This window comes from Marmota flaviventris, chromosome 20 (genome assembly GCF_047511675.1).
Source record: "Marmota flaviventris isolate mMarFla1 chromosome 20, mMarFla1.hap1, whole genome shotgun sequence".
Taxonomy (NCBI): Eukaryota; Metazoa; Chordata; class Mammalia; order Rodentia; family Sciuridae; genus Marmota; species Marmota flaviventris.
In genome coordinates this window covers 16,795,290-16,817,346 of record NC_092517.1, presented here as the reverse complement: position 1 = coordinate 16,817,346, position 22,057 = coordinate 16,795,290, and the positions used below count along the sequence as shown (strand labels likewise).

Here is a 22,057-nt window from a genome sequence, read left to right as displayed (position 1 = left end):
CTTTGATTTTCCCAATTGTTTTAATTTTCCTTTTTCTCATGAAATTTTTTTCCTGCAGATCATTTTGTGGAATTCTTGTGTTTTATTTTGTTCACTTGTAAGCATGTGTCTGATTTTTTTTTTTTGGGGGGGGGGGGGGGGAAGGGAGTACTATTAGTACTAGAAACTGTACTGGGGGGTGGGGGCCCGACCATTGAGCTACATCCCAGCCCTCTATGTAAATCACCTATTTATTTATTTATTTACTCACTTATTTATGCAGTGCTAGGATTAACTGCTACTTTGATACGGGGTTTCATGGGGTTGCCCAGGTTGGCCTCTAACATGCCATTCTCCCACCTCAGCTGGTATTACAGGTGAGCACCACTGTACCTGGTGGGCTCTGCTCTCCTTAACTTACTTCCTCTTTGGGGGCGTTGTCCCCCTTGCTCACAGCACACACCTCTTCTTCCACAACAAGCACATACTCATGGTCAGGCCCTCTCTCTCCAGCATGGATAAGACCTTTTTGCTGACCGCCAGCCTCAGGCTGAAGGCCACGCAGGGGGATGAGGACATCTCGGGGCAGAGGTGTGGTGTCCTCTACCACCCTCGCATCGAGGCCCTTGGTGGTGAGTGGGTCATTCACAGAGTCCTCCTGCAGGCCGTCATCTGAGTGCCTGCTGGGCTCGTCTGACTGTCCAATGTCTTCATTCATCTCAGAGAGGTTCTCAGTGCCCACTGTGCTTCCCAGGGTGGAAGCTATCTCAGGGTCAGGTGCATCATGCACCTGAACCTCTTCGTTCCTTCTGACACAAGGATGTTCAAGCGGTTTTGTATACTCTTTGAGGATCTCACACACAGTTCTCGGGTCCTGCCCCTGTCTGCGCATGAGACTTGCGGCCCATTCGACACGACGCTGGTACCTGCCAGGGGAAATATTGTTGGTAACTGTTGAATTTTAAAACTGAAGACAACAAAACATATAAAAAAGACTGGAAGAGTTAGGCACAGTTTCTCACGCCAGTAATCCCGGCAGCTTGGGAGGCTGAGGCAGGAGGATCACAAGTTCAAGTCCAGCCTCAGCAATTTAGCAAGACCCTAAGCAACTTAGTGAGACCCTGTCCCAAAATAAAAAATAGAAAAGGCAGGAGATGTGGCTCAGTGGTAAAATGCCTCTGTTCAAGTCCCGGTTAAAAAAAAAAAAAAGATTGGAAGGTGGTCTGCTAAGTGCTAAGACATTTGAAGCAATTTCACTGAATGTTGGATTACAGGTAGAGGTGTTCTTTATACCTTTCTGCATTTTCTACATGCTCTGCAATAAGCATGTACACTTTCTTGTTTTTATTAATAAAGTTTCATTTCATTTGCTTGATTTGAAAAAAAAAATCAGCCCCCATTTTGCACAGTATGAAAATGTGTGCAATTTAAAACTGAAAGACACAAGTAAATAAACAGAGACAATGGCTACCTTTTATCAGGATTTGCTTTGCATCATTTTCAATTTTGGCTACTGCAGTGTTTTCTGATAGATATTCCATTCATCCTACAACTAGGCCCTTTGTTAAGTATTGGAAACCAAAATGAGAATGTCAATATTTTTTTTAATTTTTTTTTTTTAGTTGTCACTGGACATTTATTTATTTGTATGTGGTGCTCAGAATCGAACCCAGGGCCTCACACATGCCAGGCAAGTGCTCTACCACTGAGCCACAGTCACAGCCACAGCCCTTCCATAAATATTTTTCCACAGGATCTAACAGTTTCTTCACCATATTGGAAATTATTTGGCTTATCTAGCTATGTGCAAATATTCTAAAAGAAATGGTCCATTCCCTCTAATAATTTTCACAGTATATTTTAATGACAAAATGCACACAGTTTCTAACACTTGAAGGTCTAAACACTTCCACCTGAACACTTCCAGTACTATAAAACAAAACAACAAAAAAAACCAAAAAAAATCACAAGTACAAGCCCTGCCTTCAGAAAAAAGGGCCCATGCCAAACCACGCTGCAGGCTGCGTTCCCGTGCTTAAGAGCCACTGTGTTGAAATCTGAGGACCAACAGAAGGCTAACGAAACTGGAGACATCCAGCACTTTCTGCCTCTGCCTTCAGCATCAGTCTGTAAAGACCCTAGGACACGGCCAGGCACAGTGGTGCACTCGTTCATCCCAGCAGCTCAGAAGGCTGAGATAGGAGGATGCGAGTTCAAAGCCAGCCTCAGCAAAGGAGAGGAGCTAAGCAACTCAGTGAGACCCTGTCTCTAAATAAAATACAGAATAGGGCTGGGGATGGGCTCAGTGGTTGAGTGCTCCTGAGTTCAATCCCCGTACCAACAAAAAAGAACCCAGGACATCACTGGCTGGGAGAGGACAGGTGAAACTTTACTCCCCACCTTCCCTTATCTGAATACAGTCGGCTGAGTATGTCACGGTCTGTGAAACACTACAGCTCCCACCCTTAACTGGGAGACTGGCTTCTGCTATACCTAAGAGACCCGTGGCTGCTCACCAGGGATCATCAGAGTCCCCACGCTGTCCACACCCGTGTTTGTCCTGTGGGTAGATGCGCACGCATCCCTACACACCAGGAACTGAGTCCTAAAGATTGAGAGCAGGCAAGGACACACCCCCCCACAATGCAGTAGGAAGTAGTGACGTTGGCATTACCCACGTTCTGTGTGTCGCCGTAACTTGGCCACTTGCAACTGTGTGACAAAACAAATCGCCTTTGTGCTTTCATTTTCCTAAACCCATAAAACAGGGACCCTTCTACTACTATCTACAGGGACTTTCACAGGGATTACCTTTTATATTTGTTGGGAAAAGAAAGGAGCTGTCCATAAGACAGCTGGTGTCCTGTCACCTGTGACCTGGCCACTTGTGCAGAGTTAAAAGCACTTTCACGGGAGAGATCTAAGAAGGATCCTAGCTCTTCCTACCAACGACAGCACTGGCCCTGCAGGCTTCCTGGGTCTGTGAGTCTCCATTATTTGAACACAAATTTTTCTGTCAACGTATATTTTTGTGAAGAAGAGATATACCCCCTCCCCCAGTGCTGGACTTGAGCCCAGGGTCCTGTGCCCACCAGGCAGGCCATGAACTACGCTCCCACCACAAGACCCAGAGGTTCATCAACTCACCCGCCCTTTCTGGGAGAGCCATGGAATCAAACCCAGGGCCTCACACATATAAGGCAAGTGCTCTACCCTGAACACTACAGCCCTCATCAAATTCCTCAACTCACAATATACAAAAGACCTCTGAATTAAAAGTCCAGCGCTGGGGCTGGGCGCAGTGGCATATGCCCGTAATCCCAGCAACTCAGGAGGCTGAGGCAGGAGGATCACAAGTCAGAGGCCAGCTACGGCATCCAGCTTAGATCATAATTGTAATGCGGGTCATAACTTACTTCTTTGATGAGATTACAGGCAAGTCTGTCTTCACATCTGTAACAACAAAGCAGTTCTATTAGTTTCAGACAAATTTTCCTTAAGAGAAATAAAAAAAACACTACAGATCTAAGAAAGAAAGTTGCATGTCCACGAGGTTAACTGTCCTGTGAGCCACACCAACGGGCACCACGTGCCATCCTTCCCTGCACCCATGTGCCTGGCAGGCTCTGCTCACCAAACAGGCCGCTCTCACTGAGCTCTGATTGACCTCAGAATGCTCTGCTCAGCGCTCTGCCAGGCAGTGGTGGCGTGGTTAGAGACCCCCACCCTCCGACCGCTCACTCCAGCGTCCAGACAGGAGCCTGCAGGCCGAAAGAAGGGGCTCAGCCCTTCTGTGTGCCTGCAGCCAGAGAGGCACACTCCACGACGGGAGGTCTGGGGTGTGGGCTTGGAAGTTCTGGACCCCGGCTCTCGCTCCGGCCATCAGGAGTGGCGCATCTTTCTTTCTAAGTGCTCACTGGGGTTCTGTTCTGTTCTGTTCTGTCCCTAACTCATTCTGCAAATCAGGAGACTAGGGAGCAGCAGGGTTGCTGTTGACAGCTGATGAATTTCGGTGGTTTATTAAGCAGCATCATCATGACAAGAGAAAACTAGCAGAGTGGACCCTATTAGGATTGCACGAATTAATGTACTTAAAATACTTATTTAAAGTTACTTAAAATAGTTTCTCCCTGGGTGGTTACACAACCAACAGTGATATACTAATTCAGTTGTTTCACCTTTGTTTTAAAAAAAAAAAAAAAAAAAAAAGGTTGCTTTTTACAATTTCTTTGTTTCCAGGCAGGGGGTGCAAGTCTGTAATCCCAGCTGCTCAGGAGGCTGAGGTAGGAGGTCTGCAAATTTGAGGCCAGCCTCAGCAACTTAGAGAGACCGTGTCTTAAAATAAAAAGCACCAGGGATGTCGCTCAGTAGTAAAGAGTTCTTGGGTTCAGCCCCCATCCCAAAAATAAACTAAACTAAACTTAGTTTTGCAATCATGTAATACATTTACAAGATTTCCAAGTCCAATCTATAAGGTCTCACGTCTCTCCATCCTGTTTCATCTCTTTCCATAGGCATTTAAAAAAATTATGGTTTATCCTTTCATATTAATTTTTAAATTGATTTTTTAAATCAAATATGTAAAACATAAAAATTGTCGCGGGCTGGGGATGTGGCTCAAGCGGTAGCATGCCCACCTGGCATGCGTGGGGTGCTGGGTTCAATCCTCAGCACCACATAAAATAAAATAAAGATGTTGTGTCCACCGAAAACTAAAAATAAATGTTTAAAAAAAAATTTTCTCTCTCAAAAAAATAAATAAATAAAAATAAAAATAAAAAAAATTAAAAATTGTGCTTTTTTTTTTTTGATTGAACTCTGGGGCACTTGACCACTGAGCCATGTCACCAGCCCAATTCTGTATTTTATTTAGAGACAGGGTCTCACTGAGTTGTTTAGGGCCTCGCTTTTACTGAGGCTGGCTTTGAACTCTCGATCCTCCTGCCTCAGCCTCTTGAGCCTCTGGGATGACAAGTGTGCACCACTGCGCTCAGCAAAATTGTGCATATTAATGGGGATAATGTGATGTTTTCACACACGTCTACATTGTGTAATGTTGAAACTGGATTAAATATCTCCTCAATCCTTTCATATTTAAAAAGCATAATATGGGGCTGGGGTTATAGAGTGCTTGCCTATCACGTGAACGTGTAAAAGCCCTGGGTTCGATCCTCAGCACTACATTAAAATAAATAAGTAAAATAAAAATCCAACTACAACTAAAAAATAAATATTAAAAAAAAAAAAGCATAATATATATTTTCCTGTTTGGATAAACGACAGCACACTGCACATTCCCTTACCTGCTCTCTTCCTTTAATAATGCACCCTAGAGGCCCCTCCTGTTGCGTCTCTACAGTACTCACTACATGAACATGCTGGAGTTGAGGCCAGTCTCCTTTTTGATGGACATTTGGGCTGCTCCCTTTCTTTGGATAGGAGAGACAGTGCTGCCAGATAGCCCTGTGCTGTTTCTTTTCAACTTTTGCTAATGTCTCTTTAAAATAAATTCCTGAAGTGGGATTGCTAAGTTAAAAGTAAATTTATATGTTGAGACAATCAGATATGCAAACACAAAACGATGAAATTGGACCGTCACCTCGTGCCTTCTACAAAAATTAACTCAAAATGCAACAAAGTCCTAACTCAAAAGCTAAAACAACAAAACTATTAGGAGACAGAAAAGCCAAACCATACTGTGTGTATGCACAAATATGGAACAAGGAATGCTACCACTAAGTACGATTATAATACACCAATAAAAAATATGGGCCCCCCCCAAAAAACAAGAAAAATCTGTCAAAGTTGGATTTGGTGATAGTTTTTTAAATATAAGACCAAAAGTACAAGCAATCAAAGAAAAAAATAGATAAATTGGACTTTACTGAAAACAAAAACCACTTCACTTCCATTAGAATGACTATTAAAAATTAAACATAGGGCTGGGGTTGTGGCTCAGTGGTACAGTGCTTGCCTAGCATGTGTGAGGCACTGGGTTCGATCCCCGGAATCACGTAAAAATAAAAAATAAAGGTGTTATGCCCATCTACAACTAAAAAATAATAAAAAAAAATTAAACATAAAATGACCATATGATCCAGTAATTCCACTCCTGGGTAATATGCAAAGAAGTGAAAACCGAGAGTCAAACAGATACTGTAGACCAATGGCCACAACAGAATTATTTGCAACAGCCTAAACGTAGAAACAATCTGTTTGTTAATAGATGAATGAATTTAAAAAAATGTGGTTCGTCCATACAGTGGAATATTATTTGGTCACGAAAAGGAATAGAGTTCTGATATCTGCTAGGGAGGGATGAACCTTGGAAACATTACGAAGCCAGGCACAAAGGAACAGATATTGTAGGATTCCACTTATATATAAAATATCTAAATAGGTAAATTCATAGACAAAAATGTAAAGGTTCCCAAGGACTGAGGGAAGAGAGAAATGAAAGAAAAGAAAAAAGTCAACGTGTATACAGTTTTGTGAGACACTGTTAAATTCCTCTAAGGGCTATAGCATTCGCACTCTGACCAGCAATACAGCCAAGCCCGTGTTTCTCAGGGCTTCAGCAATGGAGCATGTGGCCAAACTTTCGGAATTCTGCCTGATTGCTGAAATGGTATCTCAGTGCATTTTTTATTTCTCCACTTTTTTCTTTTTTTAATATTATTTTATTTTTTTAATACCTTTGTTTTATTTAAGTGGTGCTGAGGATCGAACCCAGTGCCTTGCACAAGCTAGGCAAGTGCTCTACCACTGAGCTACAGCCGCAACCCCTTCTCCATCTTCTTATTAATTTTTTTTCCCTAAAAATCTGGATGTAGTGGTGCACATTTATAATCCTAGCAACTTGGGAGTTTGAGGATGGCAAGTTAGAGGCCAGCTTGGACAACTTTAGGTGAACCTGTCTCAAAATAAAATAAAAAATACAAGAGCTGGGGGTATAGCTCTGTGGTAGAGCAATTGCCCTGGTTCCCTGGGGGTAGGGGTGGGGAATTTAAAAAATCCTTTCTAATTATGCTTGAACATGTTAGTGTTGGTTTCTGCACCCCCACCTCCCACTGGGGATTGAACCCAGGGGTGGTTTACCACTGAGCTACACCCCCATCCTTTTTTAATTTTTAATTTTTTTTTTTTTTTAATTTTAAGACAGGTCTTGATAAGTTGCCCAGACTGACCTTGAACTTCCAATCCTCCTGTTTCAGCCTTCAGAGTCACTGGGATCACAGGCGTGCACCAATGCACTTGGATATTGATTCTTCAATAACTACCATGAGCGTTCCTTAGAGAAATACACAAAGATAAAATAATTTTAAATAAGGCAAAGACAACAAGCTAGTGAGACCTATGCATATTAGTATGTCTTAATAAATATGTCAATGTCATGTTTCTTGTTATAAGTTCTATTTTTGAAAATAAAATACAAAACTCATTCTACATAGTACCACAGGTAAGCAAGCACTTAATTACTGCCAAGCACACAGGACTCTGCCAGGCAAAGCTTAATAGCAAAGTTTGAACAACACTTTTGATAATTCCAGAAATAAGGTAAAATACATCTTCAGCAATCATAAGAACGCTTTTTTTTTTGGGGGGGTGGGGCACCAGGGATTGAACCCAGGGGCACTCAGCCAGGAGCCCCATCCCCAGCCCTATTTTGTATTTATTTAGAGACAAGGTCTCACTGAGTTGCTTAGGGCCTTGCTTTTTGCTGAGGCTGGCTTTGAATTTGAGATCCTCCTGCCTCAGCCTCCTGAGTCATGGGGATTACAGGTGTGCGCCACCACACCCAGCAAGAACCCTTTTCTTTTGATAAGAATTATCTTAGTTGCTCTTCTGGACAGTAAAATTGTCAGTGTGCCCTGTCACTCTCCTCTAGAACTTTACTCACCTGAGATGTGTGATCACAAATGAAAGAAAATGCTAATTTGCCAAAGAACTGAATGTGTACGAGCTTACCTTTCCACCTAGCAACCAGCTTAGGATCTGAAATTGTGAAGTTTGGTCGGCTTCTGGAAAGAATGCCTTTTCCAAAGTAGCCCTTTTGAAAAGAGAGAAAACAAAGTTCATGTTCAGTTACCCACTTTTTGTAGCTGGGGAGGAATATCAGCATTCGGGCTAACAAGAGGTTCACCCCACTTTTCGCTGCTCTGTTTCCCCTCTGACAATGTCACGGTGACTCGTGTTGACTTCAGGGTTTTATGTCTCTAATCTTTTGAAGAATAAAGGTTAAGTTTCAGTGCCCCTCATTTACCTCATTACTAATGATTTCAATCTGGAAATGACAGATTGAGGGTGACAGAGACGTCTTCTCCTTTTGGTCATAAACACATAGAGGGTTGAAATAATAAAAGGGACACTCTTTACCTTCCACTGTAGGTGGCATAACTAACTAGAATACAGACTGAGCATGCACTTAGGAAGCCGCTTGCAAATGAAGGCTTCTCTGCGGAGCTGTGGGGAGACAGGACCTAGTGGGGCCTTCGCATCTCACCAGCGAGAAGGCCACCCACTCTTGTAAAACATCTCCAGAGAAGGCACACGAACAGAGACAGAAAGCTCACCAGTGGAGGTCCTGGCTGGGAGTGGGTGCAGGGGTGAAGTGTGATGGCACAAAGAACTTTCTATGGCGATGGGGACATTTTAAAACCAGACCGTGGGCTGGGGAGGGAGCTCAGCAGTAGAGCTCGTGTGGAGCATACACGATGCCCTGGGTTTGGGAAAAAAGCACCTAAAATATTAAAATAGGGGCTGTGATTGTGGCTCAGCGGTAGAGCGCTTGCCTAGCATGCACGGGGCCCTGGGTTCGATCCTCAGCACCACATAAAAATAAATGAATGGAATAAAGGTATTGTGTCCAACTACAACTGAAAAAAAAAAATTAAAAAACAATTAAAATTGGATTGTGATGACGGCTGCACCACTTTATGAATTTATAATCCCTGGACTAGATATTAACAATGGGTGGGGGGCATAAGCCACACAGCAGTCAAGCTGGTGGTAAAAATGCCATGGCGATGAACAGGCTACGGAAAATACGAGAACAAAACAAAACAGACCATGAAACAGAAAGAGAGAAGGCCAACAACCAGCCAGCCCTCACACAAACCCATTAGTGCTACACAACAGTAAAAACTAGAACTTGACCTCATCTAAGAACTTGCAGGGCCAGGAGAGAAGCAGAGGAGGAGCCGGGGCCCACTCTGAAGCCACCTCTGTCTGTCTGTCTGGGATCAGTGCCACTCTGTGGCTATGGCTGGGACTGCGATGGTGAGTGGGGGCTTCCTGTGTTTTGCTTCTCACATTCCCACACATCCTGGGTCTTCTGTTTGTCTGTGCAGTGAACATGCGCGGCCTCTGACAGATGACAACGGCAGGCCCACTGACCCCACCGCACGTCTGAGGCAGGTCTGCATCTGCCACCTCATCACCCACTGGGTGCACGGACCACGCTGCGAGAGAGGAAGCCGCACTCTGATGGTCAGTTCGAGGGGACAGGAGGGAAGGGACAGCCTGCTCAGGGTCAGGCACCTGCCAAGGTCGAACTTACCTTCCCATACAGCTGCTTAATGTCCTCGGGGCTCCTCACAATCACGTTGTTGTTGATTATTTCTGCACGGAAGATTCTGAATTTCTTAGGATCTTGGTCCTGACCAAGAGGGACTGGCAGTGGAGACTCGTAATTCTCACACACCCTCCTTTTCCTCTTTGGGGCGTGGAAAACTGCTTCCGCCATTCTTCAGGGCAACTGTTCTTTAAAGAGCAGATGAGGAGGAGAGTCCATCAGTAGTGACAATGATCAGAAGCACAGAGCCAAAAACTTCGTAGTCTGTGCTAAAACCAGCATTTATGGGCTGGGGTTGGGGCTCAGTAGTAGAACGCTTGCCTAGCACTCGTGAGGAACCGGGTTTGATCCCCAGCACCAATATAAAAAACCTAAATAAACAAAATAAAGGTATTTTATTTTCTGCAACTAAAAATATAAAAAAAGCCCATTATCTATAAAGTGATTAATTAAGAGGCATGGAAAAATCAAGAACATGGTATAAGTTGGGTGCAATGGTGCACACCTGTAATCCTAGCAGCTTGGGAGGCTGAGGCAGGAGGATCGAAAGTTCACAGCCAGCCCCAGCAACCTATCAAGGCACTAAGAAACTCAGTGAGACCCTGTCTCTAAATAAAATACCAAATAGGGCTGGGGATGGGGTTCAGTGGTTGAGTGTCCCTGAGTTCAATCCCTGGTACCCCTCCTCACCCAACAAAAGAACACGATACAGCTGGGCACATCCTGGCTGTTTAGGAGGCGGAGGCAGGAGGATCGTAAGTTCATGGCCAGCCTGGGCAACTCAGTGAGACTCTGTCTCAAAATAAAATAAAAAAGTCTCAGTGGTAAAAGGCCCTGGGTTTGGTTCTCAGTACTGCAAAACAAAAGAAAAAAACAAGGGGCCAGATTGTGGCTCAGTGGTAGAGCGCTTACCTAGCACGCGCGAGGCTCTGGGTTCGATCCTCAGCACCACATAAAAATAAATAAATTAATTAAAGATATTGTGTCCAACTACAGCTAAAAAGTAAATATTAAAAAAAAAAAAAAATTCACAGTCACCAGGCACATCTCAATCCTCTGAACTCCAAGAAGCCAGCAGTTTTATGTCTAACTACAGTGGACCACACTGAGGCTAGGTCTCCTAGGAGCAAGCACAATAGGGTTTTTGCCTTAAGGATTACGGCCATTGTTTCACTCAGCCAACAGGCATTTACTGAGCACCTTCCTGGGGCTCCTAATATTCAGAGGTGCAGGGGCTATCAAGATAAAACCAAGGGAGACCTTATCCTCAACAAATTAAACCTAGTGAGCACCTCATTTTCCCAAAAAGGACCTTAAAATCTCGTTTAGACATTGGGCCAATCAGCTCCCAGTTTAAAATCAATGCAAAACCCTCTAATGCCCAGGCCTCCTGAGTGGTGGGCACGTGCAGACTGTCTGCAGGTGTCTGAAGCCTCCCTCACCCTCAAGGTCATAAGCTGGAACCACCTACTAGTCACCCAGTACCACGAGGGAGAAAAGGAAGCTGAAGGCTGTCTGTCACACCCTTCCGGACCTTGCACTTGATCCCAGCCAACAAACAAGCTTATAGCACACACAAAAGCAAGTCAGAGATAGCAACATGGGGGGGGTTTGTGTGTGTGCCATCCTATAAAGGAAGAACGTCAAGTTGAGCGCCTTGTACAATCCAGAGTCATTTAACTCAGGAGAGCCCAAGTGCATGCAAAAGCCAATCACTGGCTCAAGGAGCAGAGGATGGTCTGTCAAGAGGTGGGAGGCAGGAACCTGCTGTTCCCTCAGCATCGGGTCTGGATTGGATTTAAATTGAGATTTAAACTGAGATGAATGAATGTGTCGAGTCATACACATATTTAACCTGCCAGACTCCAAGCCCCTCACAAGGGACAAAAACGGTCAGCTCATCTAGGTGCCCATATTCCACACCAGCACCTATCAGGCAATGGACAAGGGCCTGGGACATCCAGGATATGGCCACAGCTAGGGGAAGAGGGGGCGAGCAGCTTCGAGGTTTTCATGACCACTAAGAAGAAATTAAAAGCCTTGTCCAATGCGTGATGATGCCTTTGTGTTAGTGCTCAAGGAAGAAGTTGTGGAATGAAATGAAGACACAGAAAAACACAGTATGAAGAAGAGGTAGAAGAATTGATAAATGGATTACAAACAAAATAGGAAGTCAGAACCTTCCTAGAATTGCCAACCTGTTCTAGCAGCAACATGCTAGAATAGTTTTTCTTTTCTTTCCTTTTCCTTGATCCCCCACCCCTAGTATTGGGGACTGAATGTAGGGCCTCGCACATGCTTGGCAAGCACCCTAACAGTGAGCTGTATCCCCAGCCCTTTTTATTTTATTTTGAGACAGGGTCTCGCTAAGTGGCTGAGGCTGGCCTTGAACGTGTGATCCTCCTGCCTCAGCCTCCTGAGTAGCTGGGATCACAGGCGTGAGCCACCATGCCTGTTTAATTACTAGTTAAGATCCCTCAACGGGATACATGCTGAGCATCACTGTATGTACTGATGCACATACCTATTGCTGTGTAGTATTTATGACAAAACCATGCCTACTGTATACTGATGGGCAAGGGCACTGTGACTAGACTTTCACTTTACTTGATGACTTAGGCCACCACCCAGGCCAACTATCACGTCTAGTACTCAACTGAAAAAAAAAAACAAAAAACAATTTATTCCAAAACTGAAAATAAACATCGCTGTGTTAGCGTTTTCTGAAGCAGGATGTTGGTCTTAGGGATTTCCAGGAACAATCTGGACTTATCAGATTGTCAGGTTTATCGCTGAACCTCTGTTCAGTTCTTGCCTTGTTTTTTTTTTTTTTTTGTGGATTGCTGTCATATCCTTAAAAAAATCAAGATTGAATTGTGAGACTGATTTACTGGATCTAAAATCTGACAGTGGAAACCTGAGATTCGGATGATTCTAAGGCACCACCAAGTTTGGGGATGGCCGCCCTCTGAAAACTCCTTCATATTTAAATCAGTCAAATTTGGTGTACTTCAGCTACGTCAAAGCAATGTAGCTGAGTCCTAAGATCAATGATCTGCAGTTAGGAATATTGGTTACTGATAATTGGATTTCTCTGGAGTATACTAGTATAACTAGTATTGCATTCTTGGTAATATCTTAAATATTCTCCACTTCTTGATAAAAATTAATTACTTCCTAATAAACCCTTGTTTATTAGTCAAAGATCTTCAGGAAACAGAATGAACAAGATACATACAGTTAGACTCTATAAACACTAGTTCTATATCCATGGATGCATCCCTGAGAGAAAAGATGCAGGAATAAAAGTGACTATATGGTAAATGTGTACTGTTCCTTCTCCCTGCAGACTCTTGTCATTATTTCCCCAACAGTAAGTTTAACTACCATTCATATAGAATTTACATTGTAAGATAAGTGCTCTAGAGATGGTTTAAGTATACAGAAGGTTGTGCTGAGGTTACATACAAACATGACAGCACTTCGTAGAAGGGACTTGAGCATCCTCAGATTTCGGTATCCACTGGGAGTCCTGGAACCAATTCCCTGTGGATCCCAAGGGAAAACTTCACTAACCCAAGACAAGGGTCCCTACAAAAAAGAGTTAACCTCATAATCCAGTTTCAGGGTGAATTGTGCCTATGTACTGTGTGCAGTGGTGCACACCTGTAATCCCAGCAGCTTGGGAGACTAAGGCAGGAGGATCACATGTTCAAGACCAGCCTCAGCAATTTAGCAAGGTCCTAAGCAACTTAATGAGACTGTCTCAAAAAATTAAAAGGGATGGCAGTGTGGCTCAGGAGGGTTCAATCCCTGGCACCAAAAAAACAAAGAACAAAAAGTCCTGCCTATGTGACAATAATATGTGCATCAAAACTCTGGCTCAAATCATGAGTCTTTCATACATGCAAGCTGTCATTATTGTTCTGTGGCCTTGCACAACCCAGTTTCTTCATCTTCAAATTGAACAGGACTGCAGGTCTGTGACGCAAGTCCTCAAAATGTCAAATACAGTCAAGCATAGGGGGCACATCCCTGTAATCCCAGCTACTTTGGAGGCTGAGGCCGGAAGACTGTAAGTTCAAGGTCAGCCTGGGCAACTTAGAACCTATTTCAAGATAAAAAATAAGGAACTGGGGCTGTGGCTTGGTGGAGTGCTTGCCTGGCACATGTGAGGCACTGGGTTTAATCCTCAGCACCACAAAAAAATAAAACAATGGTATTATGTCCATTTACAACTAAAAAAAAAAAAATAAAAAATAAATGAAAAGATCTGGGGATGCAGTTCAGTGATAAAGCACCTCTGGATTCAACCCCTAGTACCATCACCAACAAGAAGTCAAACAGAGAGTCATCATATGATCCAGCGATTCCACTCCTATGTGCAGATTCAGGACTGACAACATATGTTCATGGCAAAATTTGTACACAAAAGTTCACGGCCGTATTATTCATCATAGCCAAAAAATGGAAGCCATCCAAGTGTCCATTAACAAGATAATTGGCTGACAAAATGTGCTCTATCCATATCATAGAATATTATTTGGCCATAAAAAAGGAAAAAGTCCTGGTACATTCTACAACATGAATCAGCCTTGAAAGTGTTATGCTGAGTGAAAGAAGCCAAGTGGGGGGGGGCCTGGGGTTGTGGCTCAGAGGTAGAGCACTCGTCCAGCATGCCTGAGGCACTGGGTTCAATCCCCAGCACCACCTAAAAAAATAAAGATATTGTGTCCACCTATAATTAAAAAATACATATTAAAAAAAAGAAGCCAGGTATAAAAGATCACATGAGACTATTAAATATGAACTATCCAGAAAAGGCAAATCCCTGGAGATGAATTAGTGGTTGCCAGGGACTGGGGAAAGGGGAATGAGGAGCCATGCTAATAGTATGGGATTTTTTTTTTTGGGGGGGGGGGGATGAAAATGTTTTACAATTAGACTATAGTGTAATAGCTGCCCAATGCTGAATATATTAAGACCACTGAATTGTGTGTGTGTGTGTGTGTGTATATATATATATATTTTTTTTTTGGATTTATTTATTTTTTTGTGATGTTGAGAATCAGACCTGTACCATGCGCGCGCATGTGACCTATGAGAGCTGCGATCCTCATTTCAAATCACAGACAAGGAAGGGGAGGCTCAAAGAGGACAGGTCATTTATACCCAAAGCCCCCACTGCTCAGGGACATAAGAGGGAGGGCATGGTAACTGGACTGGGCTAAAGAGGAAGCCTGTCTGAAGCACGGGAAAATGAATAGGTAAGACAGGGTCAGTAGCTAGGGAGTTTGCAAGCAAAGGTTGTTTGTCGTTGCTGATTTTCTGGTGCTGGGGATGGAAGCCAGGGCCTTGCATATGCTAGGCAAGTGCTCTACCACTGAGCTACCTCTCCAGCCCTTTATGAGACAGGGTTTCACTTAAGTTGGCCTGACTAGCCAGAAGCTTGTGATCCTCCTGCCTCAGCCTCCCAAGCTGCTGAGATTACAGGCGTGGGCCACCACGACTGGCTCAAGTACTATTCTTATTCCCAATGTACAGATGAGAAAAGTGGAGGTGGGGGCTGAGTGCTTCTATAAAGGATTGTTACTCTTCATTTCCCAAACCCCATCATGCCTGGGTTAAGTATATTTACTTTCTATCAAAAGCAAGTGCCTGTTCTTTATTCTTTCCTTGTGCCAACAACTTAACATCTTTTAGAGGCTGAGTAAAAGCCTATCCAAGAACAAATGACAGGGGAGGAAATGGTTCCACTTAATTTTTTCCAACCCCCTAGGACCAGGTGCCAAACATGCCTCCCACCCAGCAAAGCTCTCTGTTTGCTGATTTAAAAACACCCAGCTCCAATTGCAATACCTCCTGGGCTCAGGGAAACAAGGATGAAAGGGATAAGGCAAACAAATCCTGCCTCTGGGGAGCTTTCAAGTTAGAACATATAAGACACATAAACAAAGGACCAACCTTTGAAGGGTGCTGTCAGAATTAAATGGGTAATTTAGTGCAGAAGGAACCTTACAAGTCCCACCACTTGGGATGTGCTCACCAGATGGCAGATGCAACTGCAATGAACAAGTGAGCATAGGCCACACTCTGGGCAGCACCACTTTTTGTCTTCACTTGTCCCTTTGATGGTTTCCTTGCATTTGGGTCCCCCTCGCCCCAATCCCACTAGAGGCTGAGGCTCCTCAGGGGCACAGGCACTGATGGACACCCCAAGCCCCTAGTGCAGGACAAGGCCCAGTGTCCCCACGAAGAACCTGAAGACCATCAGAGACTCCCACCCAGAAGACCCTTACCATAATGAAGCAGAACCCCCCCCCACCATATTTAAAACACACAAGTTCCTCTTTTCTACCAAAAAAAAAAAAAAAAAAGGATAAAAAGCACTTTCTGTGAATTCAAGAGGAAAAAAAAAATAACCTCTTACTTGACTCCTATAAAAATGCAAAGCTCCAAGCCCCCCCCCTGGAACTTGCAGCCAATAAACCTTCCGGAAAATTCCCGGAGTGTGCAGGCTCCAGGGTCCCGCGTGACACCGAGCGCTACAGGTGGGCGGAGGGGCCTCGCGCTCCAAGCCCGGCCGACCCGGGAAATCGGCCTCTTGGCCCCGGGAAAGTCTCTGGGCCCTTTCCGCCCTCGCCCTGGAGGGCTTCCGTAGGAACCCTGTCTCTTCGGGATGCGGAATTGGCCCACCAGACTGGGCCGCGGCGCTGCACGCGTCGCGAAGCCGCCAGCTCCTCCGGAATCTTACCTTCCTCAGCGCCACGCGCTTTCCGTTACCTGGGAACGCCGGCCGGGGAGGGCGGGCCGACGCCGCGGCCGTCAAGCAGCGAGGCCGCAAAACGAGCCGAGTGCGCAGCCGCAGAACTGCGGCACGCCCCGCCCATCCCGCCGCGGTCTTAGCGGAGTGCGCCTGCGCACGGCCCGAAGGCTGGTGTTCTCTGCACCAGCCGGGCTGCGAGCGAAGGCTGCAGCTGGGGCTGCGGCTCCCGGGTTTCCTTCTCTCTTTTCTTGGCGTTGTGCGGACGGCCTCTCTGCACAGATGCTGTTCTCCTTGAGTCCTCTCAGCGATCGTGCAAGAGCCATTTTGCACCCGAGATACGAAGCTATCTGTGCAATGTCATAAATTCCATTAGAGGGCTGTGGCCCTTCCGGACCCATCTCAGCTCTGGGTGCAACACGCGGGTCGTAGAGCGCATGTGCATAGCTACATCCTGGGGAGGGGGGTGCTCTCTCTACTGGACACGAGACCAAAGCCAGGGTGCTGTGGTTGTTCTGTGCATCTTAACCAGGACCTCAGCCCCAGAGGCCAGCCTAGTTAGAATCTCCATCTCTGCCCTCCTTGATTGTGATCTTGACAGAGTGACTTAACTTTGTGACCCTCAGTTTTCTCTACTGAAAGATGGGTGGTCAGGATTATGAGAGAGGGCCACGCATGGGACCTGTACTAGTTTTTGCTTACCTGGTTATTTTAAAGGAGGCCCTCGTGGGGAGTCCCATAGACACCTTCCCACAGTTGACTGACAGGTTCTCCAGCGCACAGATCTGGGACGACCGTGGAGGTGGGTGATTAACCCTGGAGAGATGCATGCAGCTGAGTGTTGACAACAGACTTTATAAATTCTGGATCTTCTCCAATGTCCTTTTGCCTCCAGATCTTGGCACATTGTGTGGTCACTGCCTGGAACATCTTTCTCCCTTCTGTTTGCTACAGTTATTTCTGGGCATCCTTTAGATTTCAGCTCAGATCTCTCATCTCTTCCAGGAAACTTCTTGCCTTCTCACACCTGCTTGGGGGACCTCTGTGTTCTGCAATAGTGTCTGACACAGTCTGGATTGCTCCCGTTTGCCGAGCCTCCTTGACCCGACTATGAGCATGATGTGGCATTCACTGGCTGCTTTGGGCTAGGAAGTGCAGGCTTCAGATGGGAAAAGGCAAATGAATTTCATGGTTAGAATGTTGTAAAAAAAAAAGTGGGGGTGGATAGGGAGAAAAAATTGTCAAGATTTGCAGAATACTAGTATCTTACTCTTTGCCACGGCTATGACAAAATGCCTGAGGCTGAAATTTTTATAAAGAAAAGAGGTTTATGTAGCTCAAGATTCAGGGGTAAATCAAAACTGCAGAATGTGAGAGGGAGAGATCCCATCAAACAGGAAGCCAGCCAGCAACTAGGGAATCAGGCTCAGCCATTTCATTCTCATGAGAACCCATAACACGGAGATCAGTGTTCCCTTCTGAGGGCAGTGCCCCCCAGTCACCTAAGGATGTCCCGCTAGGCCTCATTCTTGAGTCCTACCACCACTCTGAGGTCCAAGCCTGCAACATGTGAATTCATATCCAAACCATTGCAAGTAGTAAAGGAGTGGATTGGGCATGAAGGGACAGGCAGGGGAGGGTTGTAATGTCACACCAGAACACGCCAAGTTGGGAAATGCAGGCTGAGTACTTTTTTTTTTAATTTGAAATGCTTGGGACCAGAAGTGTTTTGGATTTCAGAATACTTGCATGTACATCTTGGGAGATGGAAATCCAACTCAAAACAGAAAATTCATTCCCGTCTTATGTACACCTCGTACTCACAACCCAAACGTAATTTTATATAAGGTTTTTAGTGCACAAAAGTAGAGAGAATCATCTAATAAACCTATCACTTTCCAACCTTCAGCCTTTGGTATCTTGTGAGTTTGTTTCTTTTGGTACCAGGATTGAACCCAGGGGCGTTTAACCCCTGATCCACACCCCCTTTTCTTTTTGATTTTTAAAAATCAGCGAGACGGGGTCTTGCTGAGTTGCTTAGGGCCCTTGCTAAGTTGCTGAGGCTGGCTTTGAACTTGTGATTCTCCTGACTCATTCTCCTCGGTTCCTGTAACGACAGGCGTATGCCATCACGCCTGGCTTATTTTTTATTTGGTGACAGTGTCCAGCTAAATCGCTCAGGCTGACCTTGAATTTGTGATCCTCCTGCCTCAGCCTCCAGAGTCGCTGGGATGACAGGAGGGCACCCCTGCGCCCAGCACCAGTGGCGATTTATTGAGCACTTACTATGTGCCAACCATTGTATCCATAATTCTCCTAACACACCAGTGAGATGGGTGTCACCGTACGGGTGAGGCTGCTTCACTTGCTTGTGGTCTCATGATCCAGGTTCCTGGGACCAGGTCCAGAGCTTGGATTCTAGCCTCTCATGTGGATTACCAGGAGGCCGGAGGGCAGCTTTCGATAAACAGAGCTCGCACAAAGTGTTGGATGGGGGGTGGTCAGGAAAACAAAAGAGAGAGGGCCTGGAGGGCTTCCTGGAGGAGGTGGCCCCTGAGCTGAACCCGGAAGAAGGTGGGGAAGTAGGATGAGCCTTGCAGATGGGATCTGGCTCAGGGGAGGCCCACGTGGGAGGCTGGGATGGGCTTTGAGGTTCTGGAGCCAGGGAGGAGCTGGGCCCAGGCGGGGACAGGAGGTCGAAGCTGTGATAAGGTCTGATAGGTAGGGCTGGGCCTGGTTGTGGAGGCGCTTGAATTCCAGGCTTGGCTTTTGGACTTTACCCTGTAGACAATGGGGAGCCACCGGCATTTCTGAGCAGGGCTGGGCCGCCCCAGCCGTCGCCCCATTGTTTCCCTGCGGCTGGGCCAAGCCCTGCAGTACCTGAGGGCGTCCACCAGGTGGAGGTGTTTCAGCAAATTTCAACCCCTCGGGCTGCAGAGAGGAAGAGAGCCAGGACCCCGAGAAGGATCCAGGGCTTCTTCCCAGACAGACAGACAGACAGACAAATGCAAAGGCTCTGAAGCAAAAAAAAAATAATAATAATAAATAAAATCAGGGGTATTTGTGCAACTTTGCTCTGCTGTTAAGACAAAAGTTTAGCTAATTTCTCAGGTTTGCAGGAGAAACCGTCCAGATGAGCAGGCTGCGGAAGTTGGTCACAATGTCCTGTCTAGCTCCCAGGTCCCACGACAGCCTTTTTGAAGCAGTTAGTCCCATCCCATTTTGCAGGCAAAGAAATGGAGGTTCCAAGGGTACAAATGCTTCCTAATTTACCCTGCTGACCCCGGGCTAGGCCAAGGAATCGAGGGGTCCCCACGAGGGGACAGATTCAGGGCTGGGGTCGTGGCTCAGTGGTGGAGCGCTCGCCTAGCACGGGTGAGGCCCTGGGTTCCATCCTCAGCTCCACATAAAGATAAATTAATGAAATAAAGGTATTTTGTCCATCTATACTAAAAATAATAATAATGATCATATTAAAAAAAAAAAAGGATTCAGAGAGGTGAAATGACCTGCCCAAGGTCACACAGGGAATAAGTGTCGGAGGGCAGATTGGATCCTAGGAATGCCTTGCTCCTGCCAAGTGTCTTCCCACTGATGATCCGACATGTCTTACTTGGGGGTCACTTTCCTGGAGAATTCTTGTGCATATATATCCAAAGAGACACCAAGATTTGTATCAAAGCATGGTGGTTTGTAATTAAAAAAAGAAAGGAAATAGATACATAAAATGTGATGTGAAATGGTCACACACTGGAATACTATGCAGTCATTAAAAGGAACGAACGGAGAAAGATATAGACATTAATATCTGTATCTATAGATCTCAACATGGATAAATTTCAAAAATATGTTTGGTGACAAAGACAAGAGGCAGAATGATAGGAATTCCATGACACCGTTTATGTAAATTAAAATATACACAAAGCAAAGGGGACTTTGGATTTCTCCCCCTCCCCCCATGGTCCTGGGGGTTGAACCCAGGGCTTGGCCCAGGCTAGACTAGGCTCCGCCACTGGGCCACACCCCAGCCCTAGATCACTTCTTAACATGGGTCCCCGAGACAGACGATGCTCACTCTCAAATGCCAAGTGCCCCAGGTGGAAAATAAGGGCGATTCTGTCTTACGTCTTTTCTCATCTTCCAGCGCTGTGGTGACCAGCATGTCCCATCCTGAGTGCTACTGTCCTTGGAACACTGTTAATCACTACAAAGAAAGAAAAGGAAATCAAGCTGGGGGCGCGGTGGGGGCACACCTGTCATCCCAGCGGCTCAGGAGGCTGAGGCAGGAGGATCGCCAGTTGGAGGCCAGCCTCAGCCACTTAGCGAGGGCCCTGAGCAACTTCTCCCTTTCTCTCAGAACAACATAAACATGTTCTTTGTTTTGAGTTGCTTTTCTCTTGTGTGTGATCCTCTTGGTACGTTCCCCACTTGTGATCCTGGGCTCATCATTTCCCTGGGTGGCTCTGCTCACACAGGACAGAAGGGGAGAAGAGACCCAACAGGGTCCCCAAGCTGGCTTTCCCTGCCTCCCTGGGTACATCCGTCCTAGATGTCAAAAGGTCTACATTCCAGGCCAACCAGGAATAATGTCCCCGTCATCAAATTTGAAACCAAATTGCAGCAAAGACATGTTTTTTTTTTTTTTTTTGCTTCCAGAAAGCAAATAGCTTTTTCTTTTCTTTCTCATTTTTTTTTTCGTCCAAACAAAACATCCTCTTAGGAAGTTATGTGCAATTTGCAATATTTACTTTCCCTTTATTTAATAACAGGAAAGGGTTTGCTGAACTTCTGTTGATTTTTGCATTTCTTTATTAAAATTCTTAAAGGGGGGTTTTGGGGGAACTTAATCAGCAAAAAAAAAAAAAGAAAAGAAAAATCTCCTCTGCATTCCACAGGAATGGAGGAAACTGGCTGTTTGTTTCAGAGCCGGTTCGGATAGGAACTGGCAATTGGTCCTGTGTTCCAGAACCTTCCTCTGACTCTTTCTTTCACTCTTCCTTCTCTGCTGTCCCCATGTCTCTGAATCCTAGTCCCCCCAGGGCAGCTCTTCTGTGTGCATTTAGCCGATGAGGTAACTGACGTTCCAAGAGGTGGGAGATTTCTAATTATCCAAGGCCCAGAGAGGTCAGGTGTTTTGCTAAAGGTCACACAGCTGGAGGGTGGCAGAGTTGAGATCCGAGCTGCGCTTTGCCTCCTTGCTGGGGGGGGCCAAGAGCAAAAATTCATGATTCCTGTAATGGAATAACATCTTTCCCTTCAAAGTTTCAAATTCAGGTAGCTTTTATATTATCATTGTAATAGAAATCATGATATTTATATATATATATTATGTGGTTGTTATGTCTGCTTCTGGAATGGGGCCTTATAGAGAAGGTTTTTATCAATAACAAGGCGATATAATGAAGTTCTGGTGTCCTCGGTTTATATGTAAGGAGACCGAGGTCTAGAGAGAATAAGAGATTTATTACCAAGGCCCTGGGAGACCAGAATGGGAATCCAGATTTCCTGATTCTCTCGAGAGCCAGTATTATGCTGGAGGTCAAGGTCAACTTGATAGCCCGGGCGTGGTGGTGCACACCTGTCATCCCAGTGGCTCGGGAGGCTGAGGCAGGAGGATCTCGAGTTCAAAGCCAGCCTCAGCAAAAGTGAGGCCCCAAGCAGCTCAGTGAGACCCTGTCTCTAAATAAAATGCAAAATAGGGCTGGGGATGGGGCTCAGGGGTCAAGTGCCCTTGGGTTCAA

The 22,057-nt window shown here is 45.5% G+C and overlaps 2 protein-coding genes and 1 non-coding gene across 5 annotated transcripts in view; 1 reads left to right on the top strand and 2 right to left on the bottom strand.

Moving 5' to 3' along the window:
- The window catches only part of Tsen2 (tRNA splicing endonuclease subunit 2), a 32,416-nt gene extending 16,028 nt beyond the window's left edge, over positions 1 to 16,388 (bottom strand). Inside the window, exons 1-5 of one of the 3 annotated variants that reach the window (XM_027931972.2) lie at positions 16,308 to 16,388; positions 9,539 to 9,741; positions 7,948 to 8,029; positions 3,396 to 3,432; positions 401 to 905 (exon numbers count right to left, since the gene is read on the bottom strand). In XM_027931972.2, the coding sequence (XP_027787773.2) occupies positions 401 to 905; positions 3,396 to 3,432; positions 7,948 to 8,029; positions 9,539 to 9,724 (810 nt within the window). In that variant the 5' untranslated portion in view covers positions 9,725 to 9,741; positions 16,308 to 16,388. Of the gene's footprint in view, positions 1 to 400; positions 906 to 3,395; positions 3,433 to 7,947; positions 8,030 to 9,538; positions 9,742 to 10,243; positions 11,255 to 16,307 lie in introns of those variants that run through there. The other 2 variants (XM_071605875.1, XM_071605876.1) reach the window with 2 other exon arrangements.
- Positions 8,741 to 8,813, top strand: Trnaa-agc (transfer RNA alanine (anticodon AGC)). Its single transcript has one exon. It is a non-coding gene; the product is annotated as a tRNA-Ala (tRNA).
- A 3,878-nt stretch (positions 16,389 to 20,266) lies between the features above and the next one.
- Pparg (peroxisome proliferator activated receptor gamma) overlaps positions 20,267 to 22,057 on the bottom strand; it is a 171,647-nt gene continuing 169,856 nt past the window's right edge. The window contains exon 7 of the mRNA XM_071605923.1: positions 20,267 to 20,520. Coding sequence (XP_071462024.1) covers positions 20,450 to 20,520 — 71 coding nt within the window. The 3' untranslated portion in view covers positions 20,267 to 20,449. The remainder of the gene's footprint in view (positions 20,521 to 22,057) is intronic.